At 39.8% G+C, this 27250-nt stretch overlaps 1 protein-coding gene across 3 annotated transcripts; it reads left to right on the top strand.

The window, feature by feature from the left end:
- The first annotated feature begins 14014 nt into the window (after nucleotides 1-14014).
- LOC126336624 (barrier-to-autointegration factor) lies at nucleotides 14015-26269 on the top strand. Of its 3 annotated transcripts, none has more exons than XM_050000508.1 (3): nucleotides 14015-14089; nucleotides 14295-14426; nucleotides 25720-26269. In XM_050000508.1, exons 2-3 carry the CDS (start codon nucleotides 14301-14303, stop codon nucleotides 25864-25866), a joined length of 273 nt encoding a protein of 90 aa, XP_049856465.1. In that variant the 5' UTR covers nucleotides 14015-14089; nucleotides 14295-14300; the 3' UTR covers nucleotides 25867-26269. The 3 variants fall into 3 exon arrangements, with proteins under 3 accessions (XP_049856465.1, XP_049856468.1, XP_049856466.1); XM_050000511.1 differs by having other exon boundaries at nucleotides 14044-14093; XM_050000509.1 differs by lacking the exon at nucleotides 14015-14089 and adding an exon at nucleotides 14108-14211.
- Nucleotides 26270-27250: the final 981 nt, after the last annotated feature.

Here is a 27250-nt window from a genome sequence, read left to right as displayed (position 1 = left end):
TAAATGATCTTTAACTTGGAAAACTACTTTCTGCAGAAGCTACAGACACCTGTATGCACAAAAATTTTCAAAACGAAGCTGTTATATTTGGAAAAATGCTTTGAAGTTAATTTCGAAGCTGTGATGGAGTACTTCTAAACATGTGTTAGCAGTTTTTGGAAGCCTAGGGGACAACAATTCCAATTCGTTTGCAAAATCCTACGAATTTATCTCTTCTGAATGCATTTTAGGTTGTCATTCTCTTTTGAGATCTATTTCTTTGTTACGTTCTTAATGTCAAAAATAACTCTGAACACGTTACAGCAGTCACTCAGCTGCTGAAACCTTTCCTTCAAAGACATAATAACATCCAGTTTTCTTCCCCTGTAATGGATTCATCCTTACATTCATAAGAAAACTGCCTTTTGATAGTTGCAGAACTGGATTCTCTTAATCCAGCAACATATCCTAGAGATGCAACAACTTCCTCTGCTTCTTTCTTAGCCTTTTCAAAGCCATCTATGTTCTTCAGTAATACTAAGTATTGCTTTTATTAATTTTACTATAGTGTCTAATAGTATACCTTCTCATTGATTGCTTTATTGACTCTGTTTGCAATGCAAATTAAATTATGCCATATCACAGCACACAAAGCTAACTTACATTTTGAGATTTCTTTTTACACACTAGATACTTCACAGAAACACGCTGGATCATTTCTGCATGTTTTATTTAACTCTGGTAATGCATGTCATGTGTTATTAAGATGAGATCCTAAAACCTGAACACTTTCAGTCCTAGCCACCCATCTTGTACCACACAGTGGATTCAGAGCCAGGTTTTCGTGATTCCTCAGTGCTTCCCAGCGCTTCCCAGAGGCATAAAATAATGTGAACAATCTTTGAAATGCACCAAAAAACTATCACAACTATAAATAATTTAACTGAATCAGTAACAAACAAGTTCAAGCTAGGAGCACAGCAAGGAATATAATGGGCACTTGCACTTTCTTCAGTGACACTAGCTCTAGTACCATGCTTCTTGCTCTTCATGTTGCTGCCACTGTGGTAACATTGCCCCCTATAATCTTCAAGCAGTATGCCAGGGTTATGTAATATCTGAAATAACAATTTTGTACTACTTTTTCCAGCAGTGTCGCTCACATCAAAAATATATTCTTGAATTGCAACTGGTTTGGTAAACTCGTCTACCACTCCTAAAACCACGCTTAATTGTTCCTTGTGAGTTAAATCTGGTGTACAGTTCAATATTATTTATTTTGAATATGGTATCCATCATGATAGATTCAATCTCATCAGAAATTATGGTAATGATTTCATTTTAGTTAAGCAAGTAACTAATTCTCCATGTTTAGTCACATGATTAATATGATCACTTAATATAGGATAGAACTTGGCTATTAATTCTACTTGTCCTAAGAAGTTTCCATTACCTGGATTTCCCAATATTTCATGGTCGTCTCTTAATGGAAGATTTCTTTCAGCAAGGAAACATAATCTGGAACACAACCTTAATGAAAACGATCTCCACCTCTTTTCTTCCTGATCAATTTGACCTCTAGTCGTCTTATCATTTAATTTTGAGTTTTTAATTCTCTGTAAAAGCTCTTTCCACTTGCTCATTTCAGTAATATGATTGCAGGACAGTTCATGATCAGAGACAAATTTGGACAAGCTTTGCTTGTCTCTTAAACCATTTCTTGTGATAGCGGCGGGACTCGAACTAAACAACTTGAAAAACAATATACAGCATCTTTTGTTTGAGGATACGAGGGGTCCCAAAAGTAACCGGAATAGTAATGCTGCACATCATGTACTTGTAGTAGCAGGTTGCTCCGCCAGAGGGTTGTAGTGGGAGCTCTGCTGAGTCATCCTGCACGTGGCGTCACCCAACAGTGAGAAGTGTGGTTTCTTTGGCAGTTCTTTGAATGTGCATATAGTGCAGATGTGACACGAGGAAATGGCTAGTTCTTACGAACAATGTGCGGCAGTGAAGTTTTGTGTCTTGCTCGGCAAGAACGCAGCAGAAACTGTTGCCATGATTCAGACAGCCTACAAAGACCATGCTCTCAGTAAAACGCAAGTGTACGAATGGTTTTCTTTGTTTAAAAATAGAGAAATGGTGGTTGAAGATCAGTCCCGTGCCGGTCGACCTTCAACTGCTCGAACCAAAGGCAACATCGAGAAAATCCATGATCTCATCAGTGAAGATCGACGCAGGACAATCGACCAACTCGAAAACTTGTCGGGGTTGTCCTGGAGCTCAATTCAGCGCATCTTGACCAGCGATTTAGGGATGCAAAGAGTGGCAGCAAAATTAGTGCCGAAGCTTCTTACTGGAGATCAAAGTATGGAATATTGTTTAAACAATTACTGGTATACAAGGCAGGGTGTCGAATATTGTTTATTTGAACAATTCACGGGATACAAGGCAGTGTTTGGGAATAGTTTATTTATTTATTTAAGGAATTTGTAGTGAAACTGACTGCAGTGTATGGAATACTGTTTATTCAAACATTTTGAGGGGCCAGTTGCGTGAGGAATACCAAAAAATGGTTCAAATGGCTCTGAGCACTATGGGACTCAACTGCTGTGGTCATCAGTCCCCTAGAACTTAGAACTACTTAAACCTAAGTAACCTAAGGACATCACACACATCCATGCCGGAGCAGTCGCACGGTCCGGACTGCGCGCTTAGAACCGCGAGACCACTGCGGCCTGTGAGGAATACCATCAACATAGTTCATCACATGTAATTAAGCAGTTAAAAAACCTTTTTCACCAACCGCAGGGCGTTGTGTGCCTATGCCCCAACTGCTTCGCCACACTGGCCACTTCGTGGATTCCCGCCATGTAGGCCACACTACGCCCACCTGCCCCCATCACCGCTGTCAGCCACCTCATGCAGCACACAAACCAGACTTGGTGTTAATCCATGAACAAAGCATCAGGTGGAAGCAATCTTATGATATTTGGCACCTGAGAAATTCCTGTCAAAACATATGCTCCCTCCCTCCCTCTCTCTCTCTCTCTCTCTCTCTCTCTCTCTCTCTCTCTCTCTCTCTCTCTCTCATTCTGTCAGGTGGTCACGTCTTGTCATGTACCACTGTCAAGTCTGCACATGCAGCCAGTCACAGTTGGAGCGAACAGCAAACGAAGCAGGTTTCCAAACTCTACTGGATTTTTTTGGATTTTTTATCCCTTCCCACAGTGACATTCAGTCACAGTTAGGTCTTCTGGTAGGAAGTCTATAGCGTTGGAGTATGGTGAAACTTTCAGATTTCAGCTATGTCCTTAAACAACTTGCTGGAGGTGCTGGGTGGATAACTGCTTCTAATACCACTCTTGGAAACAATAAATTGATCAATCGTAAATTTGACATTGCGGTTGGGTTTTTAAAGAATTCATAAATTGGTTCTCTCCACTGCATTCGAAAGGAGGATGGTGGAGGGCGTACTGCATGATAGGATAGAGACAGCAGCAAATACCACTGCAAGACAGAGCCCAGTGTGATGTATTGAAAAGCACTAAACACGACACGCTGAAATCACGATCCAGTCTGTATCAGCAGTAGTGGTCATGGCTAGATGTTGGAGATCGCTGGCTTCCCATGTAATCATGTCATGAAGTCCACATGTAGTGCGCCAATTCCCTCATACACCACCAGCGACAACTCTCAGAAGTCGGTAAAAACTGTCGCCTCAATTGCTGCCACCGCAGCCACAGCTGCACTTATGGATGCGCGTGTATGCCAGAGTGCACCTCGCTCCCGCACGACCTTAAATACCTCTACTGTTAGATGACCTCTTGGAATTTGAAATCTGACAGTCGTTATTCTTTCATTTATGAATCTGTATTCGTGAATATTTTCTCTCTGTTTATCATTTACTGTAAGTGCTACTCCAGCACTAGCTCGTTTCTGTTGTGGGATGCCACTATAAGCCACCCAGTAGCCTATCAAATCTTTTGTTACTTTTAGTTTCTTCTCAGTTGGAATGTCTACTTTGCTCTCTTTGGTTACTTGATTTAACTTGCTTTCTTTGTTGGTCAGTCCTCGAACATTTCACGTTGACAAAGACATATAACCCATAATGCCAAATCGTTTGTCCTTTAAGATTTTCTGATTTCATTGGTTTATTCAGTCCAATATCTGAGGTTGTTTGTGAGTTTACCAGTATCTTTGCAATCCCCTGGCTGCATTACGAGTCAAGTCTGCCATCTCTAGGTGTCAGGACCTGCCTGATTTTCTGTTGGGTGATCTCCCTTAGTGAAGCTGGTTTCACTGCGCCTCTAGAGTACTCCCCGCCTAATTTGTGGGACACTTAATCAGGCTTCTCAGCCCAGACCACTGCAGCTCAGGTGACCATGCCAGTAGCTATGCTACCACCAGTACAGCTCTTGACTTCATCGAAGCCTGGAGACCCTCAAATCGTCTTTTAGATGCATTAAAAGTAAAGAGGTCTGATGCTACAAATCTTTTGGGGCTGGTTTTGAGAGAACTACTGAAATTTGTCAACATCTCTGTCATTGTTTCCAGCATAATTAAGATCCAAAGGAACAGACCAAACTATTTGATGTGTGATCCTGACCAGTACTGACGAAATGTTGTCATTATTCCACTTTTTGTCTGTTTTGCAACAGAGTTGAAGTTTACAGAACAAAAGAACTACAGTCTTGATTTTTTCACTGTTTCCAGTTTTAACTAGTGAATTAGTCCTAAATAGTGAAGATAGTGAAGAATGAGAAGATTTCAAGGTCCTAACTGAACTCTACACTGAAGATATGAAATGTGGAGTCGAAGACGTTCTTGTTGAATTGCATTTTGTGAAAGAAGATTCCAGACTTTCATCTGTCATGGAAGTACTGCATTATGGAATGAAGACTAGTATCGAAATATCTAAATATTAACATCCTTCTAAAGATTTTGGCTACACTTACTGTAACTACAGACACACCAGAGAGTTCATCTGTACTTTACAGAAGATCAAAACGTATCTGTCTCCAAAACTGATTAGGACAGGCAAGTTTTGGGGCGAAATTTTCACTTTACAACAGTCCAGCGTTGAGTTCGAGTATTGGTCCAGTGCTCAGTTTAAATCTCCATGAAGTTTCAGGACAGGCAAGGTTTCTTTTTTGGAATGAAGGAATAAAAATGATGGTTGTGGGAGAATATGGGCTAGGCAGTAGGAATGAGAGAGGAGAAAGACTAACTGGATTACGCAATAAATTTCAGAGTGTGGTAGCTAATGCTCTGTTCAAGAATCACAAGAAGAGGAGTATACTTGGAAATGATCCAGAGGCACAAGAAGATTCCAGGTAGATATATCACGCTCACATAGACTCTGGTTTGATGTGGTCCACTACAAATTCCTCTCTTGCGACCCACCTTCTTCCCTTCACCCTAAATATTAACCCTACTCTTGAAACTTTCTTTCATTTCAGTCATTGCCTCTCCAGTGACTGGACTGAACAATAGGGATGAAAGACTATATCCTTGTCTTATAGCCTTTCTAATCTGAGCACTTCGTTCTTGGTTTTCCAGCCTTGGTTCTTGTAAATATTTTATATCCCTCATCTTTCCCTTTGGCTCACTCCTATTTTTGTCAGAACTTTACATCACTTTACATCATCAATTGCTTCTTCTAGGTCCGTGGTCTAGGGGTAGCGTCTTTGATTCATAATCAAAACGTCTTCGGTCCCAGGCTCGATCCCTGCCACTGCCCAAATTTTGATAAATAATCAGCATTGGCGGCCGAAGACTTCCGGCATAAGAAGTCAGCCTCATTCTGCCAACGGCCTTGTCAAAGAGGGCGGAGGAGCGGATAGAGGTTCAGGGCACTCTCTTGTCCTAGGGGTGAGAAATTGCCCCTAAAGGCGGAAGAATCAGCAATGATCAACGACATGAGGATGCAGAAGGCAATGGAAACCACTGCATTAAAGACACGTAACGTGTATCCACAGGACATGTGGCCTGTAGTTGAAGAAGTGTCATGATGATCTCTCCATTGCCAAAAGATTCCGGAATAGTCCCCCACTCGGATCTCAGGGAGGCGACTGCCAAGGGGGAGGTTACCATGAGAAAAAGATTGAATGATCAACGAAACGATAATGTTCTACGAGTCGGGGCGTGGAATGTCAGAAGCTTGAACGTGGTAGGGAAACTAGAAAATCTGGAAAGGGAAATGCAAAGGCTCAATCTAGATATAGTAGGGGTCAGTGAAGTGAAGTGGAAGGAAGACAAGGATTTCTGGTCAGATGAGTATCGGGTAATATCAACAGCAGCAGAAAATGGTATAACAGGTGTAGGATTCGTTATGAATAGGAAGGTAGGGCAGAGGGTGTGTTACTGTGAACAGTTCAGTGACCGGGTTGTTCTAATCAGAATCGACAGCAGACCAGCACCGACAACGATAGTTCAGGTATACATGCCGACGTCGCAAGCTGAAGATGAACAGATAGGGAAAGTGTATGAGGATATTGAAAGGGTAATGCAGTATGTAAAGGGGGACGAAAATCTAATAGTCATGGGCGACTGGAATGCAGTTGTAGGGGAAGAAGTAGAAGGAAAGGTTACAGGAGAATATGGGCTTGGGACAAGGAATGAAAGAGGAGAAAGACTAATTGAGTTCTGTAACAAGTTTCAGCTAGTAATAGAGAATACCCTGTTCAAGAATCACAAGGGGAGGAGGTATACTTGGAAAAGGCTGGGAGATACGGGAAGATTTCAATTAGATTACATCATGGTCAGACAGAGATTCCGAAATCAGATACTGGATTGCAAGGCGTACCCAGGAGCAGATATAGACTCAGATCACAATATAGTAGTGATGAAGAGTAGGCTGAAGTTCAGGACATTAGTCAAGAAGAATCAATACGCTAAGAAGTGGGATATGGAATCTCTAAGGAATTACGAGATACGTTTGAAGTTCTCTAACACTATAGATACAGCAATAAGGAATAGCGCAATAGGCAGCACAGTTGAAGAGGAATGGACATCTCTAAAAAGGGCCATCACAAAAGTTGGGGAGGAAAACATAGGTACAAAGAAGGTAGCTGCGAAGAAACCATGGGTAACAGAAGAAATACTTCAGTTGATTGATGAAAGGAGGAAGTGAAAATGTTCTGGGAAAATCAGGAATACAGAAATACAATTCGCTGAGGAATGAAATAAATAGGAAGTGCAGGGAACCTAAGACGAAATGGCTGCAGGAAAAATGTGAAGACATCGAAAAAGATATGATTGTCAGAAGGACAGACTCAGCATACAGGAAAGTCAAAACAACTTTTGGTGACATTAAAAGCAACGGTGGTAACATTAAGGGTGCAACGGGAATTCCACTGTTAAATGCAGAGGAGAGAGCAGATAGGTGGAAAGAATACATTGAAAGCCTCTATGAGGGTGAAGATTTGTCTGATGTGATAGAAGAAGAAACAGGAGTCGATTTAGAAGAGATAGGGGATTCAGTATTAGAATCGGAATTTAAAAGAGTTTTGGAGGACTTACGGTCAAATAAGGCAGAAGGGATAGATAACATTCCATCAGAATTTCTAAAATCATAGGGGAAGTGGCAACAAAACGACTATTCACGTTGGTGTGTCGAATATATGTCTGGCGACATACCATCTGACTTTCGGAAAAGCATCATCCACACAATTCCGAAGACGGCAAGAGCTGACAAGTGGGAAAATTATCGCACAATCAGCTTAACAGCTCATGCACCGCAGCTGCTTACAAGAATAATATACAGAAGAATGGGAAAGAAAATTGAGAATGCGCTAGGTGACGATCAGTTTGGCTTTAGGAAAAGTAAAGGCACGAGAGAGGCATTTCTGACGTTATGGCTAATAGTGGAAGCAAGGCTAAAGAAAAAATCAAGACACGTACATAGGATTTGTCTACCTGGAAAAAGCGTTCGACAATATAAAATGGTGCAAGCTGTTCAAGATTCTGAAAAAAGTAGGGGTAAGCTATAGGGAGAGACGGGTCATATACAATATGCACAACAACCAAGAGGGAATAATAAGAGTGGACAATCAAGAACGAAGTGCTCGTATTAAGAAGGGAGTAAGACAAGGCTGTAGCCTTTCGCCCCTACTCTTCAATCTGTACATCGAGGAAGCAATGATGGAAATAAAAGAAAGGTTCAGGAGTGGAATTAAAATACAAGGTGAAAGGATATCAATGATACGATTCGCTGATGACATTGCTATCCTGAGTGAAAGTGAAGAAGAATTAAATGATCTGCTGAACAGAATGAACAGTCTAATGAGTACACAATATGGTTTGAGAGTAAATCGGAGAAAGACGAAGGTAATGAGAAGTAGCAGAAATGAGAACAGCAAGAAACTTAACATCAGAATTGATGGTAACGATGTCAATGAAGTTAAGGAATTCTGCTACCTAGGCAGTAAAATAACCAATGACGGAAGGAGCAAGGAGGACATCAAAAGCAGACTCGCTATGGCAAAAAAGGCATTTCTGGCCAAGAGAAGTCTACTAATATCAAATACCGGCCTTAATTTGAGGAAGAAATTTCTGAGGATGTACGTCTGGAGTACGGCATTGTATGGTAGTGAAACATGGACTATGAGAATACCAGAACAAAAGAGAATCGAAGCATTTGAGATGTGGTGCTATAGACAAATGTTGAAAATTAGGTGGACTGATAAGGTAAGGAATGAGGAGGTTCTACGCAGAATCGGAGAGGAAAGGAGTATTTGTAAAACACTGATAAGGAGAAGGGACAGGATGATAGGACATCTGCTAAGACATGAGGGAATGACTTCCATGGTACTAGAGGGAGCTGTAGAGGGCAAAAACTGTAGAGGAAGACAGAGATTGGAATATGTCAAGCAAATAATTGAGGACGTAGGTTGCAAGTGCTACTCTGAGATGAAGAGGTTAGCACAGGAAAGGAATTCGTGGCGGGCCGCATCAAACCAGTCAGTAGACTGATGACCAAAAAAAAGGCTGACAAATCCTATGAGTGTGTCTTGATTTTTCTTCAGTCTTGCCTCCATTACAAGTGCAAACTCAGATCTGCCTGTCTGGTGTCTTTACCTTTCCTAAAGCCAAACTGATGGTTGCCTAAGAGATCCTCAATTTTCTCTTCCATTTTTCCATGTATTATTCTTGTCAGCAGCTTGTGTGCCCAAAATTTTTAGTGTGTGATAGTTTTCGCACCTATCTGCCCTTGCCATTTTCGGAATTGAGTGCATGAAATTTTTTCAAAAGTCTGATTGTATGTCATAAGTCTCATAGATTCTGCATACCAACATGAATAGTCATTTGACTGTCATTTCCCCCAATGATTTTAGAAAATCCTATAGAATCTACCCTTCTCGTTTATTTGCTCAGGTTTTCCAGAGCTCTTTTAAATTCTAATACTGGATCACCTATGACTTCCTTATCGACTCAAGTTTCTATCAAATCGTCAGACACCTTATCCCCCCTCATAGAGGCCTTCCGTGTACTCTTACCAGCTATCCGCTCTTTCATCTGCGTTTAACAGTAGAGTTCTCATTGCACTCAGTGTTACCACACTTGCTTTAAATTCACTTTTATGTATGATGAGTCAGGCCTCCCAATGATAGTTTCTTTTTCGATTTCTTCGCATTTTTCCTGCAGCCGTTTCGTTTTGGTTACCCTGCACTTCCGATTTATTTCATTCCTAACTGATTTATATTGCTTTATTCTTGTGTTTCCCTGAATACTTTTATACTTTCTCCTTTGGTCAAAGGATGAAGTGTTTCTTGTAACCCAAGGTTTCGTCACATTTACCTTCTTTATACCTATGTCTGACTGTCCTGCATCTGTGATTGCCCTCTTTAAAGATACCCACCCCTCTTCAGTTGAGCTGCCTGCGAGCTATTCATTACCACAGTATACACAACCTGAGGACTGTCCTACATCTGTGATTGCCTTTTTAGAGATACCCACCCCTCTTCAGTTGAACTGCCTGTGATCTATTCATTACCACAGTATCCACAACCTGAGGAACTTCAAACATGTCTCATCATTCTTTAGTACTTCAGTATCCCACTCCATTTCACACTGACTTTTCCATACAATTCTCCTAAAATTCAGTATACTCTTCATCATTACTAAAATAGTGGTCTGAGATTATATGATCCTGTGTAGGTCTTACAGTACAATATCTGATTTTTTAATCTCTGTGTGACTATGATGTCATCCAGCTGGTTATCTTCTTGTCTTTCTGGGTATTTTCCTAGTGTACTTCTTCCTCTTCTGATTCGTGAACAGAGTATTCGTTATTACTATTCCAGAACTCTACCTTTCTCCTCTGACATTCCTACAACCAAGCCTATATTTTCTCATAGCACTCTCTTGTTTTCCTTCCCCTACAACTGCTTTCCAACCCCCTTGGTTATTAGCATTCGATCTCCCTTTATATACCGAATTACCCATTCAATATCCTCATACACCTTCTCTATCTCTTCATCTTCTGCTTGCAATGTGAGTATATACACTTCAGCCATCATTGTCATTGTTGACTTGCAGATGAATCTGATGAATACAATCCTGTCACGGACTATACAAAGTAGCTCACTTTCTTCCCTGCTTTTCTATTCATAGTGAATCCTAATCCCACCATATCATTTTCTGCTGCTATTTATATTATCCTACATTTGTCTCACCAGACATCCTTGTGTTCTTTCCATTTCACTTCACTGAGCCTCAGTATATCTAGATTGATCCTTCGCATTTCCCATTTTGATGTTTATTATCCCATGTTTTGTCATATGAAAATCATTGGAGTATCATTTATTAATATTTTTCAGTTCTAAAAATAGATAATGTATGCTGCTGTATGAGTGAAGTGTTTTATCTTTCTCACCAAGAGAAGGTAAAAACTGGAAATGTCATTATAGAGAAGATGCTTATTACTTCCTGGTATCTTTGTTTTACTTTTAATTGTTTTAAACCATAATTTATTTGTTTAATCATCTGCAGAATGCTATACTTGCTATGGATTTCATCAATATTTTTCATATTCCTTTTTACAGTTACTCCTAAAACTCTTTTCAGAAACTCTAATCGACAGGCTGACTAATGATTTGCCCCTTTATTCAGATGTTTTGTAAAGTGCTTTCTTTCCAGATCAACTATGCAGAGAAAGGAAGCATTTGAAGTGGACTGCCATGTAACATGCTTTTTTATAGACAGTAAATGCTCATGATTAACGCCAGTATGAATATGCATCAGAATTTTGCTACTATAGTGCTTCCATCTTCATTCACTTGTATCTGTGGAGGTTCAGTTCCATCACATCAGCTAGCCATTTTGAACACCTGCTGCCCAGCATTCACTGTCAAAGTATACAGACTCGCTATAACTATTGAGTGGGCTCTCCGGGTCCATTCCGGCAAAACATCTTTCTGATTAAGGTCTCCCCTGCCTAGCTGTCAGAAAGAAAATCATCATCTGACATCACACTGGGAGCCCATGTGCTGAGTGGGCCATGTGCAGTGACCTGTCTACGAGTGGCACTTAGAAACATGATTTGCCGCTGGCATATTACCTGGGGTTAGTTTCAGCTCAGTTTGGCTTATATGAAATGCAGTTCAAGTGTATTCTATTTGTGGCTCACCAGGAACTTGTTGAGTGTCAGGGGCACTTTGATGTGGTAGTCTCATAAACTTTCCTGTTGCCAAGTTTAAAGACGATTGGGTTCTTTATTTGTGCAAATGTTTTCTGTTCATTGCTGACATTATGAAGTTCATTATTATATTACTTTGCCATTTGAATGGCAGTAGTTCTGTTTTTCTCTAAGCCCATTTGTGACAATTGGTAGCCATCTTTACTGCTGATGTTCTGAGTATTCTGGGTGGTCCAATTTTGACTGTTCTGTGTTTCTTGAAACTTGTGATGATTACTTTTTGAGGTTGATTTTTAATGGATCTAAATGAACGTGAAACAATAATAAATTTAGGTAATTGTTTTAAAAAGGCAAATGTCAGTGGTGCCACAGATCTGGCATAGGCAACTGTATAGTGAGAGAATTCAATTTGATAGGTTTCTGCCTAAGCGATTCTATTCTGTGTTTTCTTTTTAATGGCCACTTTTTGAGGTCACTGTAAGCTGTGTATTTTATTGTATGGTTAAAGGGGGGTATAGTGGAAGGGTTGAGAAGGGGGAGCGGGAGATGAGAGGGAAGGGGAGAGGAGTGCCTCATTTTTTATTTTGATTTATCAGTTAAGATTTAATGTGATTAATAAAAATGTTTCCTGAATGTCGTTGTACACCGCTCAACCTGGCAACTCCATTTCTAACTACCACCATAACCTGTGATCCAATTCTAAATGTTGAAATAGTTGATGACTGTTAAATTGCTATTTTGCAATGCTGATCTAAATGAAATGTACTTGAAGGAAACAGAAATCCACAGAAGAAAAATATTATCTATGCTACTCTGAACAACTAACACAAAATGGCTCGCTGACATCCTCCCACATCAGCTTTTGCGAAGGGCTCTCCACAGGGTATGTAATATTCAGTCTCACAATGGAAATCCTAGATGAACTGAACTGTTAAGGTATTCCACAGGGATTTTCTGTCACCTCATTAAAGCTTTTGATCGTGTAAAAAATAACATATTAATACAAAAACTCTCAGACTATGGCATCAAAGACCAACCAATAGCTTGGCTAGAGTCGTGCTTACGCAATGGGATGCAAATACCTTGCCCTAATAGGTGCAGGCAGAGTGGACAACTATTAAATACAGTGTTCCACCTCTCAAAAACAATTACGCCGTTATCCCTAAGGTAACTTAATCTTATGATAATAAATTATGGATCAAAACAACAAACATAAGTCAATGATATAATAATGAAGGGTTGGATCATTGATCTTCTTAGTATACATTAGTGACCCCCCCTTCCCCAGCATCAGTAAATTACAATTCAAATATACCAGGATTTGCTGATGATACAAGTTTCCTTATCAAGGGCATGAAATCCTCAATGCACATTCCAACTTAAAGAATAATGCAACAAGTATACAAATTGTTCATAGCAAAATAGCCTATAATTAAAAATCTCAAAAACAAATTTAATGCAGTTTCAGACAGCAAAAAACCAACAACAAGCTCTTGAAGTAGGTATCAATCATCAGCAAATAAATAAAACATCACATACAATGTTTCTAGGAATAAAAATTTATAATAAACGACACTGCCAGAGACTGTGGTCTCCAGTGCATGTCTTGCATTTGCGTGAGTGTGTGCATGTGTGTATGTTAACTGTTTTTGATGAAGGCCTTGTTGACTGAAAGCACACCATATGACAGTATTTTTGTTGTACATATCTGTGAATCCGCATCTTCATTATATGGTGAGTAGCAACTATCCTTTCCAGAATATTGCTACATTCCATTCTGTATTTTCCATTGTTTGAAATGCATAATAAATTAAGTTGGGATGAACATATTGATCAGCTGCTGCAGAAATTAAGCTCATCATGCTCTGTGCTAAGAGTTACTTTGCCCTGTGTTGACAGGGAAATAATAATGTAATCATATTTCACATATTTCCCTTCTGTGATTTTGTATGGTTTGATACTCTGGGGAAATGCTGCTAAAGTGGGAAAAAAATGAATTCAGAAACGATCTGTGATGTCATCTGTTGTGTTTCAAATCAGACATCCTGTAGATGCATATTCAAGATGCTTAGGATAGTGACACGAACACGTCAATACAGCTACTCATTGATGATATTTGTAATCAGCAACAAAACACTTTTCGAAGCTAACTTTGATATTCACTCTGATGACACAAAGCAGAAGTAAAACCTCCAGAATAGAAGAAAAAGGAGTTATCTAGCCTGGAATAAAAATTTACAATAAGCTTGCTCCCATTAAATATATAAAAAAAAAACTGCCAACATTCGTGTTTTCAAGAGGAAACTGCAACAATTACTCATAAACTGTACTGTTCATAATTTAAATACTGCTTTAGTTATTTACTCTGTCGTTCATTTTGGAAATACGCGCCATCTTAGCTGTGGTATTAGAATATCTTTGACGACAACATTTGAAATAGATGTGTGTTTTGAGAAGTGCGCCAAAAAGGTAGGTACGCGAAATTTTCGGTTTTTGTGACTCATTGTCTAAAGTATTTGTTGCGTCATATATTTCGTGAAAATATTTGTTACGTGTAGAGACGAACTAAGTAGACCTCATTCATTGTAACTGTACGTGAATGATTAGTCTTGTATTTCCATTGTCGTAATTGTGAATTCAGTGTTGCTGAATTAGTTGGGTCATATATTTGCAGGTCATCATGTCGAGTACGTCACAGAAACATAGAAATTTCGTTGCTGAGCCTATGGGCAACAAGCCGGTGACCGACTTGGCAGGAATCGGCGAAGTCCTAGGCGGTAGATTTGAGAAACTCGGATTCGATAAAGTAAGTTACAGTTTTGCTGCCGTTTTGAATAGCAACTTATCTCGCTGCGACCCTAACAAAATAGTTGTTCATGCACAGACTGAAGTTAAAAATTGTTTTGACAAATGTATATTAGTTTAAAAGCCCTGATCTTTGTGAATTTTCCTCTGTCAAAATATTCACACACGTAAACTATTAACCTTGCCCATCGGAGATATTGTAGATTGTTTTATAACAACAAATAATTATTTACGTTGTGTCAGCCACAGTGGGTGAGTCTTCTGGGTTGCCCTTCAACCAAACGTTTGGTTTTGTTGTATTACATGTTAATGACCTTCTGCTCGTGGTGTGTGAAGTAGTGGTACTTTATGTAGGTTTACAACATAACGTAACAAGGCAGTTTTTTTCTTTATTAGGCATGACGTAACTTGTCCATGATACTGGTCTGTCAGGTAAACGTAAGATTTTATGGTGGGTATTGTATGTATCATAATAATTAAAGTAAAAGTACAACACTGTAGAATGATGATTCAAAACATATTATACTAGTAGAGCCCATTCTGTTTTGTTTTTCCTATGCTAACAAGTATATTTACACCAATTTTGTTAATTCAACCAAATTATGTTTATATACACTTGATTTTTATCATCTCATTTGAGATCAAAAGGTATTTGATTGAGCTGCATATTGTAAGACACATTTGTGATGTTACTGCATTAAATCAGATTTGGCCTTCATTACGAGGGTTGGCACTCTTGATTAATGTGCAATAGAGCACTGCCCATCATTAAATGTTGGTTATTAGGATACACTAATCTTGGTTCAGATGCTCTTTAGATCTATATTAGGTTGGCAGGTAACAGTAGGAGAGTGGACAAAGACAAATGTCAATGAGAAATAAAGGTTGTGGGTACAGATTGATGTGTAGCATAGCCCAAGGTTGCTAGTTGCAAACATTTGAAAAGGAGAGCCTTTTGTGTACCCTTTTTCAGAGGAGGCACAGTCTTTCTATTTTGTGTCCACATTGAATTTGTTGAACTGCATGTGATTGTTTATCATACCAATATTTTACCCAAACAGATGACTGCCATCATTCCAAAACTCCAGTCATTGTCCTGTTCAAAATTTGTCTAGTGCCATATATGAAGTTGTTTTCGCCGTGTACAGCTGTCATATACACATAGTGATAACGTAATAAACATTGTGAACAACCAATGGATTTCCTGATATACAAAACCATCCAGTGTTTTCAAGAATTTTGGGCTGATCACACAAAAGTGGCTTTGTACATTCTCAGATCATTCCATTAAAGTATTACACCGTGACTGTAAAGAGACGGAATGGTACTACAATATGATGAGTCCCTTAAGTACTTTAAATTACGAGATGATTCAGAAACACATTTTTCAGTACAATGACATTCTATAAATACTACCTAATGAGCAGTAGGATTATAGAGTTGGGACATAGTATACCTGTAGAATTGATTAAAACTGGAGGAAGAGTTTAATAATATGACTTTAGAGAAATATTTACTGGTTGTCTCCAGAGGAAGACAGTTTTTGAGAACTAACACAATGCTATAATTATTCTATTTAAAGCAAGAAGGTAGACATACAAGACATAAGAAGTTACAGATATTTTGACTTCCTCTATGTGATTTACAACATATTTGCATAACATTATTATCAACTTTATAGGAAAACTTGTATTTTAATCACACATGGGATCAACCTCACTTACTTCAGAAGTGGATATGGTACAATTTACTGTGATGATTTCATGAACAAAATTACACTGTTGGTTATTGAGTATGAACTATATGAACAAATAGTTTGCTTGAGATTTGACTCAGTTTCAACCAAACTTGTCTTACATTCATTGAAAATAAGCTGTTGTTTGAAAGTCAGATTGTCTACTGAAGAATAATGTAGGAGTAAAAGAAGCAAATCACCAGGTAGTGGAAAAATTGAGCCATTGACATGCACACCCAAAAGAAAAAGAAAACCTGCAAGATTTCAGAATAAATCCTTCGTTGAGCAGAGGAAGCCTGTGTGTGAGTGGGCTTTAGTACAAGTATAACAACTTTGAAAAGTTGTGAGGTTTTTAAAAATATGTATGAGTTAGTAATTTTTGCCTACCAGAAACAGAAATTCTTCTACGGAATAGGAGTTACGAAGAAAAAACTTTTCAGTTTTCTAATTCCACTTCACTATCTGTCAGAAGTTTTCTTTATGGCATTGTGCAGCCCTCTTTGTGTTGAAGACAACCTTAATGTGTGGTAATGTCATTTTTCCTTCTGGTATTGTAGCTGTTGTAGTTCTTGTCTTTGATGCAGACAAACTTACACGAATGGAAGGACTTTACAAAGTAGCTTTGGAGTTAGGTCTGTAAATCAGCTGCAGTAAGCCTAACAAAATAGTGGGTTCATATAACCATTTAGACTAATCAGGATTTTTATGGCAGTGAGGTACATACTTTCAATAACTCATAGTTCCAGAGTGACCAGTGGAGAGACAAATGTTGAGATCTAGTCAGAGAACCAGGAAAACTGACAAATGGCTCAAGGAACAGATTGGAATGGGATATGTAATTATTGCTTTATTGTAAATTAAATCGAAGTGACCAGAACATGTAATCAGGTTACAGTGTGGTTGGTGTACCAAGTAAATAGGGGTCAGTCTGTTACCACAACCTCAAATGTGAGGTGGGGTTTTGGCAGTAGAAATTGCATAAGAGCAAAATCTAGAAAACCTCTATTCAGTAATGGATGTTAATGGTTTATGATCAGTTTATTAAAATGCTATTGCAATTCTAATTAAAGTACTTTATATCTTAATCAGTACTCATAAACTTCCTTTCTAACTGTGTTTTATTTACCTGCATGCCAATATGTATAACCTGTTGTAAGCAAAGACCGAAGATTTACTTCAGTTGTAGTAGTTACGTTACTAATACCTTGATTATTCCACTTCTGAGTTAACTTTTTGTTATGGAGAGAAAATATTTCAATTTCAGGATTACAGTTACCCTCTTAAAGGACAGATGTATTTATAACGTTGTTTTAATCTGTCTCTTGGCACTACCCCCTTCCCTTCCTTCCTCGTGCCCAAAAAATACTGTATCCAGTTGCTCACCTTTCTCCTGAATCACCTTGCTGATGTTGAGGCACATACTGCAGTGTGTGTTGCTCGGTTACCAGTCAGATAATCCTCACTCACGTCAGCTTCAGGACTTCTTATTTGATAATGATCAACATTTAGAATATGGATCAGCTTGACAGTTACATGTCTCGCACTGTGTCGGAATAGATGACCATAACTATTTCCTTAAAATTTCTGTAAATATAAGTAGCAAACATTTTCACTTACACAATCAGTGTTATTCAGCAGACCATCTACGAAAGTGTCCATTATGAAGAACCACTCACGGTTCAGTGGAATTCACTTCAAAACACCTATAAAGTTTCTTCATTTAATTTACTTTGATTTCTGGGTTAGTGCACACTTCATATTTTGATTATATTTATTTTTGTGCAGGACATCTTTTCATTTAAGTGCAGCAATTTAGTCATCGTGACAGCGGCACCTCACGTTAGTGATGAAATGATCATACAGACCCCATATGTGGTTCTAGTGCATGTCTCTTTATATGAAACCACTTCGGCAACTTGAGTGTGGATCATGATGATGTTAACGATGATGATGATGATGATGAACAGAATGTGCAGTCCCCAAGTGGATAAAATCTGTAACCCTGCTGGGAATTGAACTCGGATGTGCATGTAAGGAGAACAGTGGGATGATTAGCAATAGCAAGAGGCCAATGGGCAGCATATTACTTGACAATCAGCCAATGGCATAATTCTGTCGTACCTGTCTCTTATGCAGACTTAAGTGTGCTCGAGGAACATTGTTGGTATTCTGTTTGTTTATTGTACATATGGTGAGCTGTTTAGCCAATTTAATTCTTGTTCAGGATGACAGAAAGCAGACACAAGTATTGCTTTAACAAACAACAGTGATAGTTCTTAAAGTAACGGTATAAAACTTTCTTTTTTTTCCTTAATTGTTTAAAAATGTGAACTGTCTTGTGGAAATTGTGAAACTGAATTGCTTGCCAGTACTTATTTTCATAAATGTACATCTACACGATTACTCTGCAATTTACAATAAAGTGCCTGATAGAGTACCTTAATCCACCTTCAAGCTAATTCTCTACCTTTCTACTCTCGAACAGTGCACAGGGAAATCCTCCCTATGTAGGTATGTGGTAACAAAAGTCGGTGATTGAAATTTCATGAGAAGATCCTACTACAACAAAAAAAAAAACCTTTGTTTGAATGATTGCCACCCCAGTTCATGTATCATATCTGTGGCACCCTCTCTCGTTTCACGAAAGCACAAAATGAGCTGCCCTTTTTGTAACTGTTTCAATGTCCTCTGTTGATTCTATCTGTTGCGGATCCCTCACTGCAAAGTAATTCTCCAGAAGATGATGTACAATCATAGTGCAGGCAACCCCTTCAGTAGACCTGTTGCATTTTCTCATTGTAGTTTTCGGTTTGCTTTCCTCACAACATTATCTGTGTTTCCATTACAACTTAAGGTATTCGTATTTGTGATCTGTAAGTATGTAGTTGAATTTACAGCTTTTAGAATTCTTTTACTTATGGTATAACCGAGATTCAATGGTTTATTTTGGTACTCATGTGAAAGCTTTAACACTGTCCATTGTTTTAGTCACTTGCCATGTTTCGCACAATACATGTATCGTGGCTAAATCATTTTGCAATTTGTTTCGATCATCCAATGACTTTACAGCAGCGTAATCTGCAAACAGTCTAAGAGTGCTACTGAGTTGTCTCCAAAATCATTGTTGTAGATAAGGAACAGCAGAGAATCTATAACACTTAGTTGGGAACCCCAGATATTCCTTCTGTTTTTTTCGATTTCCGTTAGTTATTGCGAATTATGACATTTCTGACAGGAAATTATGAATCCTGTCACACAACTGAGACTATAGTCCATAGGCATGCAGTTTCATTAGAAGTAGCTTGTGAGGTACAGTGTCACAAGCCTTCTGGAAATCAAAAAATATGGAATCAGTTTGAATCCCTTGCCAGTAGCACTCGTTATGTAATGAGAATAAAGAGCTAGAACTAATTGTTTCACAAGAATATTTTCTGAATATGTGTTGACTGTCTGTCAGTAAATAATTTTTTTGAGATAACTCGCAATGTTCAAGCACAATATGGGTCTGTAAGTTAGTGGATTGCTCCTGTTTCCTTTCTTGGGTATTGGTGTGAATTCTGCAACTTTCAGTCTTTAGGTATGAACCTATCAATGAGCAATCGGTTATATATGATTGCTAAATATGGAGCCATTGTATAGCATACTTTGAGAGTAACCTGACTGGTGTACAGTCATTACTGGAGGCCTTGTTTTTGTTAAGTGACTTAGGCTGCTTTGCTACACTAAGGATATCTACTTCTGAGTTACTCATGTTTGCATTTGTTCTTGGTTCGAATTCTGGAATACTTCCTTCAATTTTGGAAAACCGTATGTATACTAGCTTAACTTTTGGAACCAACAGTTCCGTCCTCAGCAGGGGAGAGATACAGATTGGGAAGATGAACGTGGAAGGGCAGGTCACTTAGAACCCAGGCGAGTCCCTGTCAACCTGTGGGCAGTTACCTGGCCTTCATTCCTTTATCTACTGTCCTACTCGGTTCTTGATACTGAATGTACTTATATTTTGATCAGCAGTGGTACTGACATGTCTTTTTGAAAATAAGTATGAACAGGCAATTCTGCTTCAGAGTTGTATGTTTCTTGATACAGGTGACATCAGAAACAGTATTTCCATGTAGAGAATACCCCAGTGACGCCACTAGAGAGAAAGGCTGGAGCGTGTAGTGAGAGACAAAGTGCACATTGGAGATACTTCAGAGCATTCTCGGTGTATGTGCAGAATCACAGCCACTAATATGGGTGGTTGTGGCAGAATGCTTCAGGCACCTTTCTTACATCTGTAAGACACTAATATTATCCCACATTTGGGAAAATAGCTGTGCACTTTCTCTGTTGTGTTATGACATTGGCCATCATCCAGTAAGCTACCATATGTTCGCATGCTTTATGTTCTGTAGACAATTACGTATTTGGTTACACCCTGGTGGCTCTCAACTCTTTTGTGAGTACATACTTGGCTACCACGGATCCCCAGTCTTTGCGGAATTACTTCCTTCCCATACCACAAGCTTGTATTTCCACTATTCCATTCCCCCCCCCCCCTGTTTCTCCATCACTTTTTATTTATTTATTTATTATTTTTTTTATGATTGGGCCTTGAGTTTCTACTTCTGGAATATTCTACAACATTTCATTAAATGGTCCTCATTGTTGTGTTTGACCTGCAACCAATTTTCTAAATTCTCCAGAAGTTCTGATTGTGCAGGAAATGTAGCCATCACATTGTGTGAAGGGGTTGTCAGATTAGTGCATGGTGGTAGCCTCCTGACCCCACAGGGATTGCACTGTTGGTGCTTGAGCTGGAAGCTCCCCATGTATGCCAAGAAGTATTTGCCTTTTGTGACTGGGTCATGGGGGCTCAAAGCAACAGTAGACATTGCTGAGGCTGACATTGGTTGGTGCACATGATAGAGCCACTATTTGGAGTGGGTGGCTTCATGATGGATGAGCCGCAAGTGAAGCAGATGAAGTTATCTCCCGCTGATGGCCATGCAGCCTCAACAGTCTCTAAGAAATGACGGTCCTCTTTTACTTCAGAGCATATGACCCTAGAATGTTCCCTCTCCTGACTATGACATGGGAGGTACATTGGTCTGAGAGGCAAGCAGAGCTATACTCACCGCAATGCTTGGTGTATACAGTGACTGAGGGCAATACCTTCTTGGCCGCAAAACCCTTTTTCTGTCTGGAGGACTTAGGCAAGTTTGGGGAAGTGGCAGCAACCTCTAAAATGAAAAGTGGGTCAATTTTGATCAAATGACATCCCCTGTACGGTCATTGGCACTGCTCCATTGTAACTAGCTGGATAACATACTGGCAACTGTCACCAACCAAATCAGCCCTAAATTTACATCAGACCTGCTCTTACAATCTGATGATGATCTACGCGCAAGCTTGGAGCGATGTGGTATACACTTCATGCATCGTGTACATAGAGGGGCCAAAGAACAGTGGAGTTGCTACCAGCGCCTTCATCTCAGCCTTTGAAGGCAGTTCATTGCCAAAAAAGTCAAGGTAATGGTCTATCGATGTGATGTGAAACAGTATTTCATCATCCTCCCCCATGTGGTCCTTCAGGTGTTTGAAATTTGGGCACATGTCTGTATTGCAACACTAGCTTCATCTGTAGAGATTGTGGATGAGCACTATGTGCAAATTTTCCTTGTACTCGTCCCCCCCCCCCCCCCCCCCCTCCCCACTTGTGTTGGCTGTGGAAAGTTCCATCCTCCCTGCTCATCAGATTGCAATGTTTTCCAGAGGGAGTAGAAAATGCAACAAGACTCTGAACAAACTCGGTTACCAAGAGCACAAGAAGTATGAGTGGTTGCACTCAGAATGTAAAAGTCTTATGCCACAGCTATGACGACTACCACCCGTCCATCTGTTAAACCTCCTACAGTGGGTCGGTCCTCAGGGCTTTTCAACCATTCCTCCCCACCTGATGGGTTCAGTACTCCCCTCTTGCTGCTTGCCTGTGGCTGAAGGAGCCACAGACTGTTGGTCACAGGGCTTTGCGATCATCATCTTCATTTGAAATTGATTCTTAGAAGCCCGCACCAGCACTGAAATCCTCTAAGGGGGGAAAGACAAGAAAAAGTCCTCCAAGGAGTACATTCTGGTGGCCCACACCATCAGATCCCACCAGTTCCAATCCTGTAGCTGTGGTGGAAGTTCTGGCGACCCCAGAGGCCCCAGTTCACACCACACAACAGAACCTGGGACCTATGTATGAGTATATTTGTGCCATAATGCCTCAGTCAGTGGCAGCAGGTAACACTAGTATGTAAACTGTCTCCTTGGTCCCTTCATAGCCTCACAGTACATTGACAGCATGATTCTCCAGTGGAATTGTAGTAGTTATTTTCACCACTTGTCTTAGCCATGACATCTTTTAAATGCTTCCCCTGCCTTCTGCATTGCCGTTTAGGATACATGGTTACCAGCAACACAGTCTCCAGATCTTAGTGGATACTTGGGATATTATAAGAATTGCTACCTGTGACAGGGTGTCGGGAGGAGTTTCCACATGATGTGGAAACTATACAGCGAATTTGTACCACTAAACCCACCTTTGTAGGTCGTGGCTATTCAGGTAAGGGCTGTTCAGGATTTTACTATTGGAAATGTTTACCTACCTTCCGATGGCAAAGTGTCTCGGAACATATTGTTTGCATTGGTTTCTCAGTGCCCTGCACTTTTTCTAATCTTTGCTGATTTCATCATCTGTAACTCTTTGTGGGTCCAAGCTAAGATCATCAATTGTGGTAAAGACCTCAAAAACTTAGTGGCAGAATTTGGCCTTTTCCTCTTGAATACTGGTAACCCTGCACACTTCAGTGTGGCACACGGAACTTTCTTGGCCATTGGCATTTCAGATTGCAGTGCTTTTCTTTTCCTATCCATCCACTGAAGGGTCCATGATGTCCTGTGTGGTAGTGGCCACTTCCCAATTGTCCTTTCCTTCCCTCACTATCATTTCCCTGGATGTCTGCCCAGATGGGCTGTCAACAGTGGTGACTGGGGTGCTTCTGCTGCTGCTGTCGCCACATGAAGATGTCGATGAGGCAGTTCAGAATACAACTATAGTCATTCTTTTGGCAGCTGATTCCGCGAGCGTCTGTTCGTCTGGCCCGCCCCAACAGAAGGCTGTACCTTGGTGTTCTAAAACAGCGGGTGGAGCGAAAGCAGTTATCTCTTACTACATGTCATCTGGAGCCAAATAATGCTCCATTCAGTGAGTGAGGATTGGATGAGATCCACTGCAGGGTTCATCTTGTGACAGGAGCCTTTTTAACTAGACTTGCGAACAGCTTACTCATGTTGGCTGGGGTCCCTCCATTGCAGATAAAGTGCCAAAAGCAGCTTGTCATTTATACATTTCGCAGTTCCCCTAAGCATCCAAACTACCATTTCCTTCAAGGGCAGCCCAGGTCAGGGATTATGATCGCAATTTGCATCTGGTTCCCCCTCTGAACTCCAGCTGTTTCCTCTCCTGCCTCTCCTCCAGACCCAATAATCTCTAGTTCCGTGGTGCATCCCTCAGCCATAACTTTGTCTTGACATACCTCTGTGTCTGAAAGAGTTCGTTCATCCTGAAGCCTTGTGCCACCGATTTTTCTCCATCCTTGATGTATCCCATGGTTCAGAAGTAGTCTATACTGATAGCTTGATGGTTACTGGTCACCTAGGCTTTGCTTAATGCTTATGTGGGCTATATTGAACTTACTCTTTGATGCATGGCAGTAGTGTTTCGACGGCGGAATTGGTAGCCATCTCTCATGCACTTGAGTGTATCTGTTCCTGCACCAGTGAGTCCTTTATCACCTGCAGAGACTCGTTGAGCAGTTTGAAAACTTTAGACTAGGGTTTCCCTTGCTATCCCTTGGTCAAGCTGTGCAGGATTCCCTTTATTCCTTTGAACAATGTGAACGCTCAGTAACCTTTGTCTGGACCCCAGGCCCCATTGGAGTCCTGAGGAATGAACACTCTGATAGATTAGCCAAACTGGCTACCAGTAAGCTGACCCCTCAGATAGGAACTGTGGGAACAGATGAGGTTGCAGAGATCTGGAATACAGAATGGCTCACTCTGGCTTGACAAAACTAACCATAGGTAATTAGAGACTATAAATCTGTGGAGGTGGTCCATTGAGGCCTCTCACAAGGACTGTGCCATCCTCTGCAGTTGCCATACTTGGCTGATGCATGGTCATCTCCTCCATTGCGAGGCTCACCCCACTGTCGTTTGACGGAGGTCCACGCTTTGCTGGGCTGTCGCAATCTAGCTGCCCTGTGGTGGACTCTCAATCTCCCTGACTTGCTATCCCCCGTATTTGGAGACAGTGTCTCAGTGGCGGATTTAGTTCTACATTTTATTTGTGAAGAGGTTTTTTACCACTCTCTTTGGGGGAGGGGGGTTACTTAACCTTATCAACCTGTTGAGGGGTTGGAGAAAACTCTGTTGTCTCCTCTGCCCAGATTGGGCTGCTGCGGCTGTCTGGGCTTGGTGCCCCACCGCCACCCTCTCCCTGCCTGCTCTTTTACTCTTCCTCCCGTCCTCTTGCATGTTCTGTTTCTTGACTTGTTCATCTTATGGCTGTCTGTGCTTGGCTATCTGTGCTTCTCTTGCCCTGTTTGTGTTGATAGTCTATTCTTGGCAGTTTCTGTGTGGGGTACCTCTGGTAAGTGGTGGGAGTGTCCCTTCATTACATTCTGCTTTTGGGGGCTTCCAGCTCCTTCCTGGATAGGGCATCTCACATGCCTTTCTTCCTGTATTTCCATTTCCTTTCTTTCTTCTGTTTCTCTCCCTCCCTTCCCCCCCCCCCCCAGTCCCTCCCTTCCCCCTAGGCTAGGGTTTTCTTCTCCTGGGTTTTGCACTGTAGGTAATCTCTGATGTACAGTCATGTAGACTTGTTTGTGGAAAATGGGAGTGATGACCCAGTAGTTTGGTCCCTTAAATCATCCAACCAACCAGACAAGTATTTTATTAGCTAGTATTGGCTTTCACTCTGTCTTATTTTAAATCTCTCTCATAATCTTTAAGAAATGATGCAGTTTCTCAGACTTACTTCTGTTGTCAAATGCACCATTGCTCGTGGAAATATCTGTTAATGGCAGCTGTTGTAGGACATAAACTAAATACTAGGCAAAACTTAAGAAAAGGGTTAATGCTCACTGTCTCCCCCACCAGCTTTCTGGCTATTCCATGTTGTGTGGGGCTCACAGAGGAGTGGTTTTAAGTAGCCAGTAAGGGATCACAGGCAGATAGTGTGCTTCTTAGCAGTGAGTCTAAGCATATGTTCAGGTTCTGGACAAGATTCATTCCTGAACACCACTCCATATTCCAAGAAATGAAAAAAGAATTTGTGATGAATTTTGAAAACTTACTGTTATTTTCTCTCTCATTACTTGATTATAATTATCCAGTCATTGGCTGAGTGTAAATAGGGTATTGCCAGTTTATGTGCCATAGAAGAACTGTCCACGGATGTGGTGACACTATCCTTAATTTATACATTTTTTAAAAAAATAATGTAATAACTGGCTTCCTTTTTTTTCAGGCATATGTTGTGTTGGGACAGTTTTTAGTTCTCAAGAAGAATAAGGAATTCTTTATTGACTGGATGAAAGATTCAATTGGTGCAAATCAAAAACAGGCAACTGATTGTTACCAGTGTCTGTCAGATTGGTGTGATGAATTTTTGTGAAGTAGGCAAAAAGGCATTAATAACTTCATTGCCATTATCAGACTGAATATACCAGTTTTAATGTAAGATAAATTACATGTGGCCATGTTGTACGTGTTTAGTTTTTGTATTTGCTGCCAGTGCCTGTTGAATATATTGTGTAATTATTTAAACCTGTAAGTGAAAATTTTACATCTTAAATTTATAATCCAGTGAGACATTGTTCAAAAGTGCTAAATGTACTGTATTTAATAACTATCATTTTAATTGTGGTTGATATGACAGGGAACGTTTCTTAAAATAGAATTTTTTAAGTCTTGAAAAAAAACATAAATCTCCTGCTACAATATATCAGGAAAATTCTGGAGAAGTGTGAATATCTTGTTATCAGATGTTATATTTAATAAAGTGTTGTTACTATTAAGTTGTTTTTATTTGAGCTGTTCCACTTTTTGTGCTCTGTTAATTTCACCCAATTCAGATTATAACATATTAATGTAGATATTTTTCCATTGAGACACAGCTATTAATAATAGTGTAGTACAACGGATAGGATTTTTGTTTCTACTTGTATCACATTGAATCTAGATATCTAATCTTTGTTGTCATTGAACCAACTGGTGGCAACAGTATTTTCAAACTCAGAGATTGTGTGAATATATCTACACAGAAGTAACAAATACTCTCAAGACATTGATTAAAGACTCCCTTTTGCTGCTTAAATTGTGTTTTTAGTGAGAGAGCTGGAGTAGTTCTTCAGACATTAGACTCTCATTCACGAGAAGTGAGCTTAAATTCCCCTCCCAGGCAACGTGATTTTGGTGTTCTGCAGTTTTCCAAAATTATTTTGGATGACTGCCAATATTGTTCACTAGTATTTATCTTAATTTGTGCTCCAGTCTCCAATGACCTTATCATTGACACTACATTAACTCAAATGTGTCTTCATTTTTATATTGTTTTGAGTGAAAATAACACTGCAGTTTCCTTCTGGGAAATTAGTATGAAGCATTACATCTTTTTAAGTAAATTGATGAAAAATCATGATTAATAACATTCTAAAGAATCTATAAATAATGAATTCCAATCCGTTTTAAATAGTAGTCACAAGATTAACTGTTGACATATCAGTTTTTTTATGTATCTGCACTCAATTTTTATAATTTATTACACCAGTTGTACACAACTTTTATTGATAACATTTGTCAGTGTATCACCCTGCACAATGCATTTGGTCCACTATTGCACAAGCTATGTGATACTCTGAAGAAAAGGTTTTAGGAGTTGTAGGAAGCCACATATGCACCATTCCCTACACCTGTTGACCTGTGCTGGTTTGCCACATCGTCAACAAGATGCAGAGGATTTTTACTGTGTTTCAAAGATAGATGAACAGAAAGACAAA

The sequence above is a fragment of the Schistocerca gregaria genome, chromosome 2, assembly GCF_023897955.1.
Source record: "Schistocerca gregaria isolate iqSchGreg1 chromosome 2, iqSchGreg1.2, whole genome shotgun sequence".
NCBI classification, from domain to species: Eukaryota; Metazoa; Arthropoda; class Insecta; order Orthoptera; family Acrididae; genus Schistocerca; species Schistocerca gregaria.
Note: the sequence above shows the minus strand (reverse complement) of the source record. Positions and strands in the feature narration are given on the sequence as shown.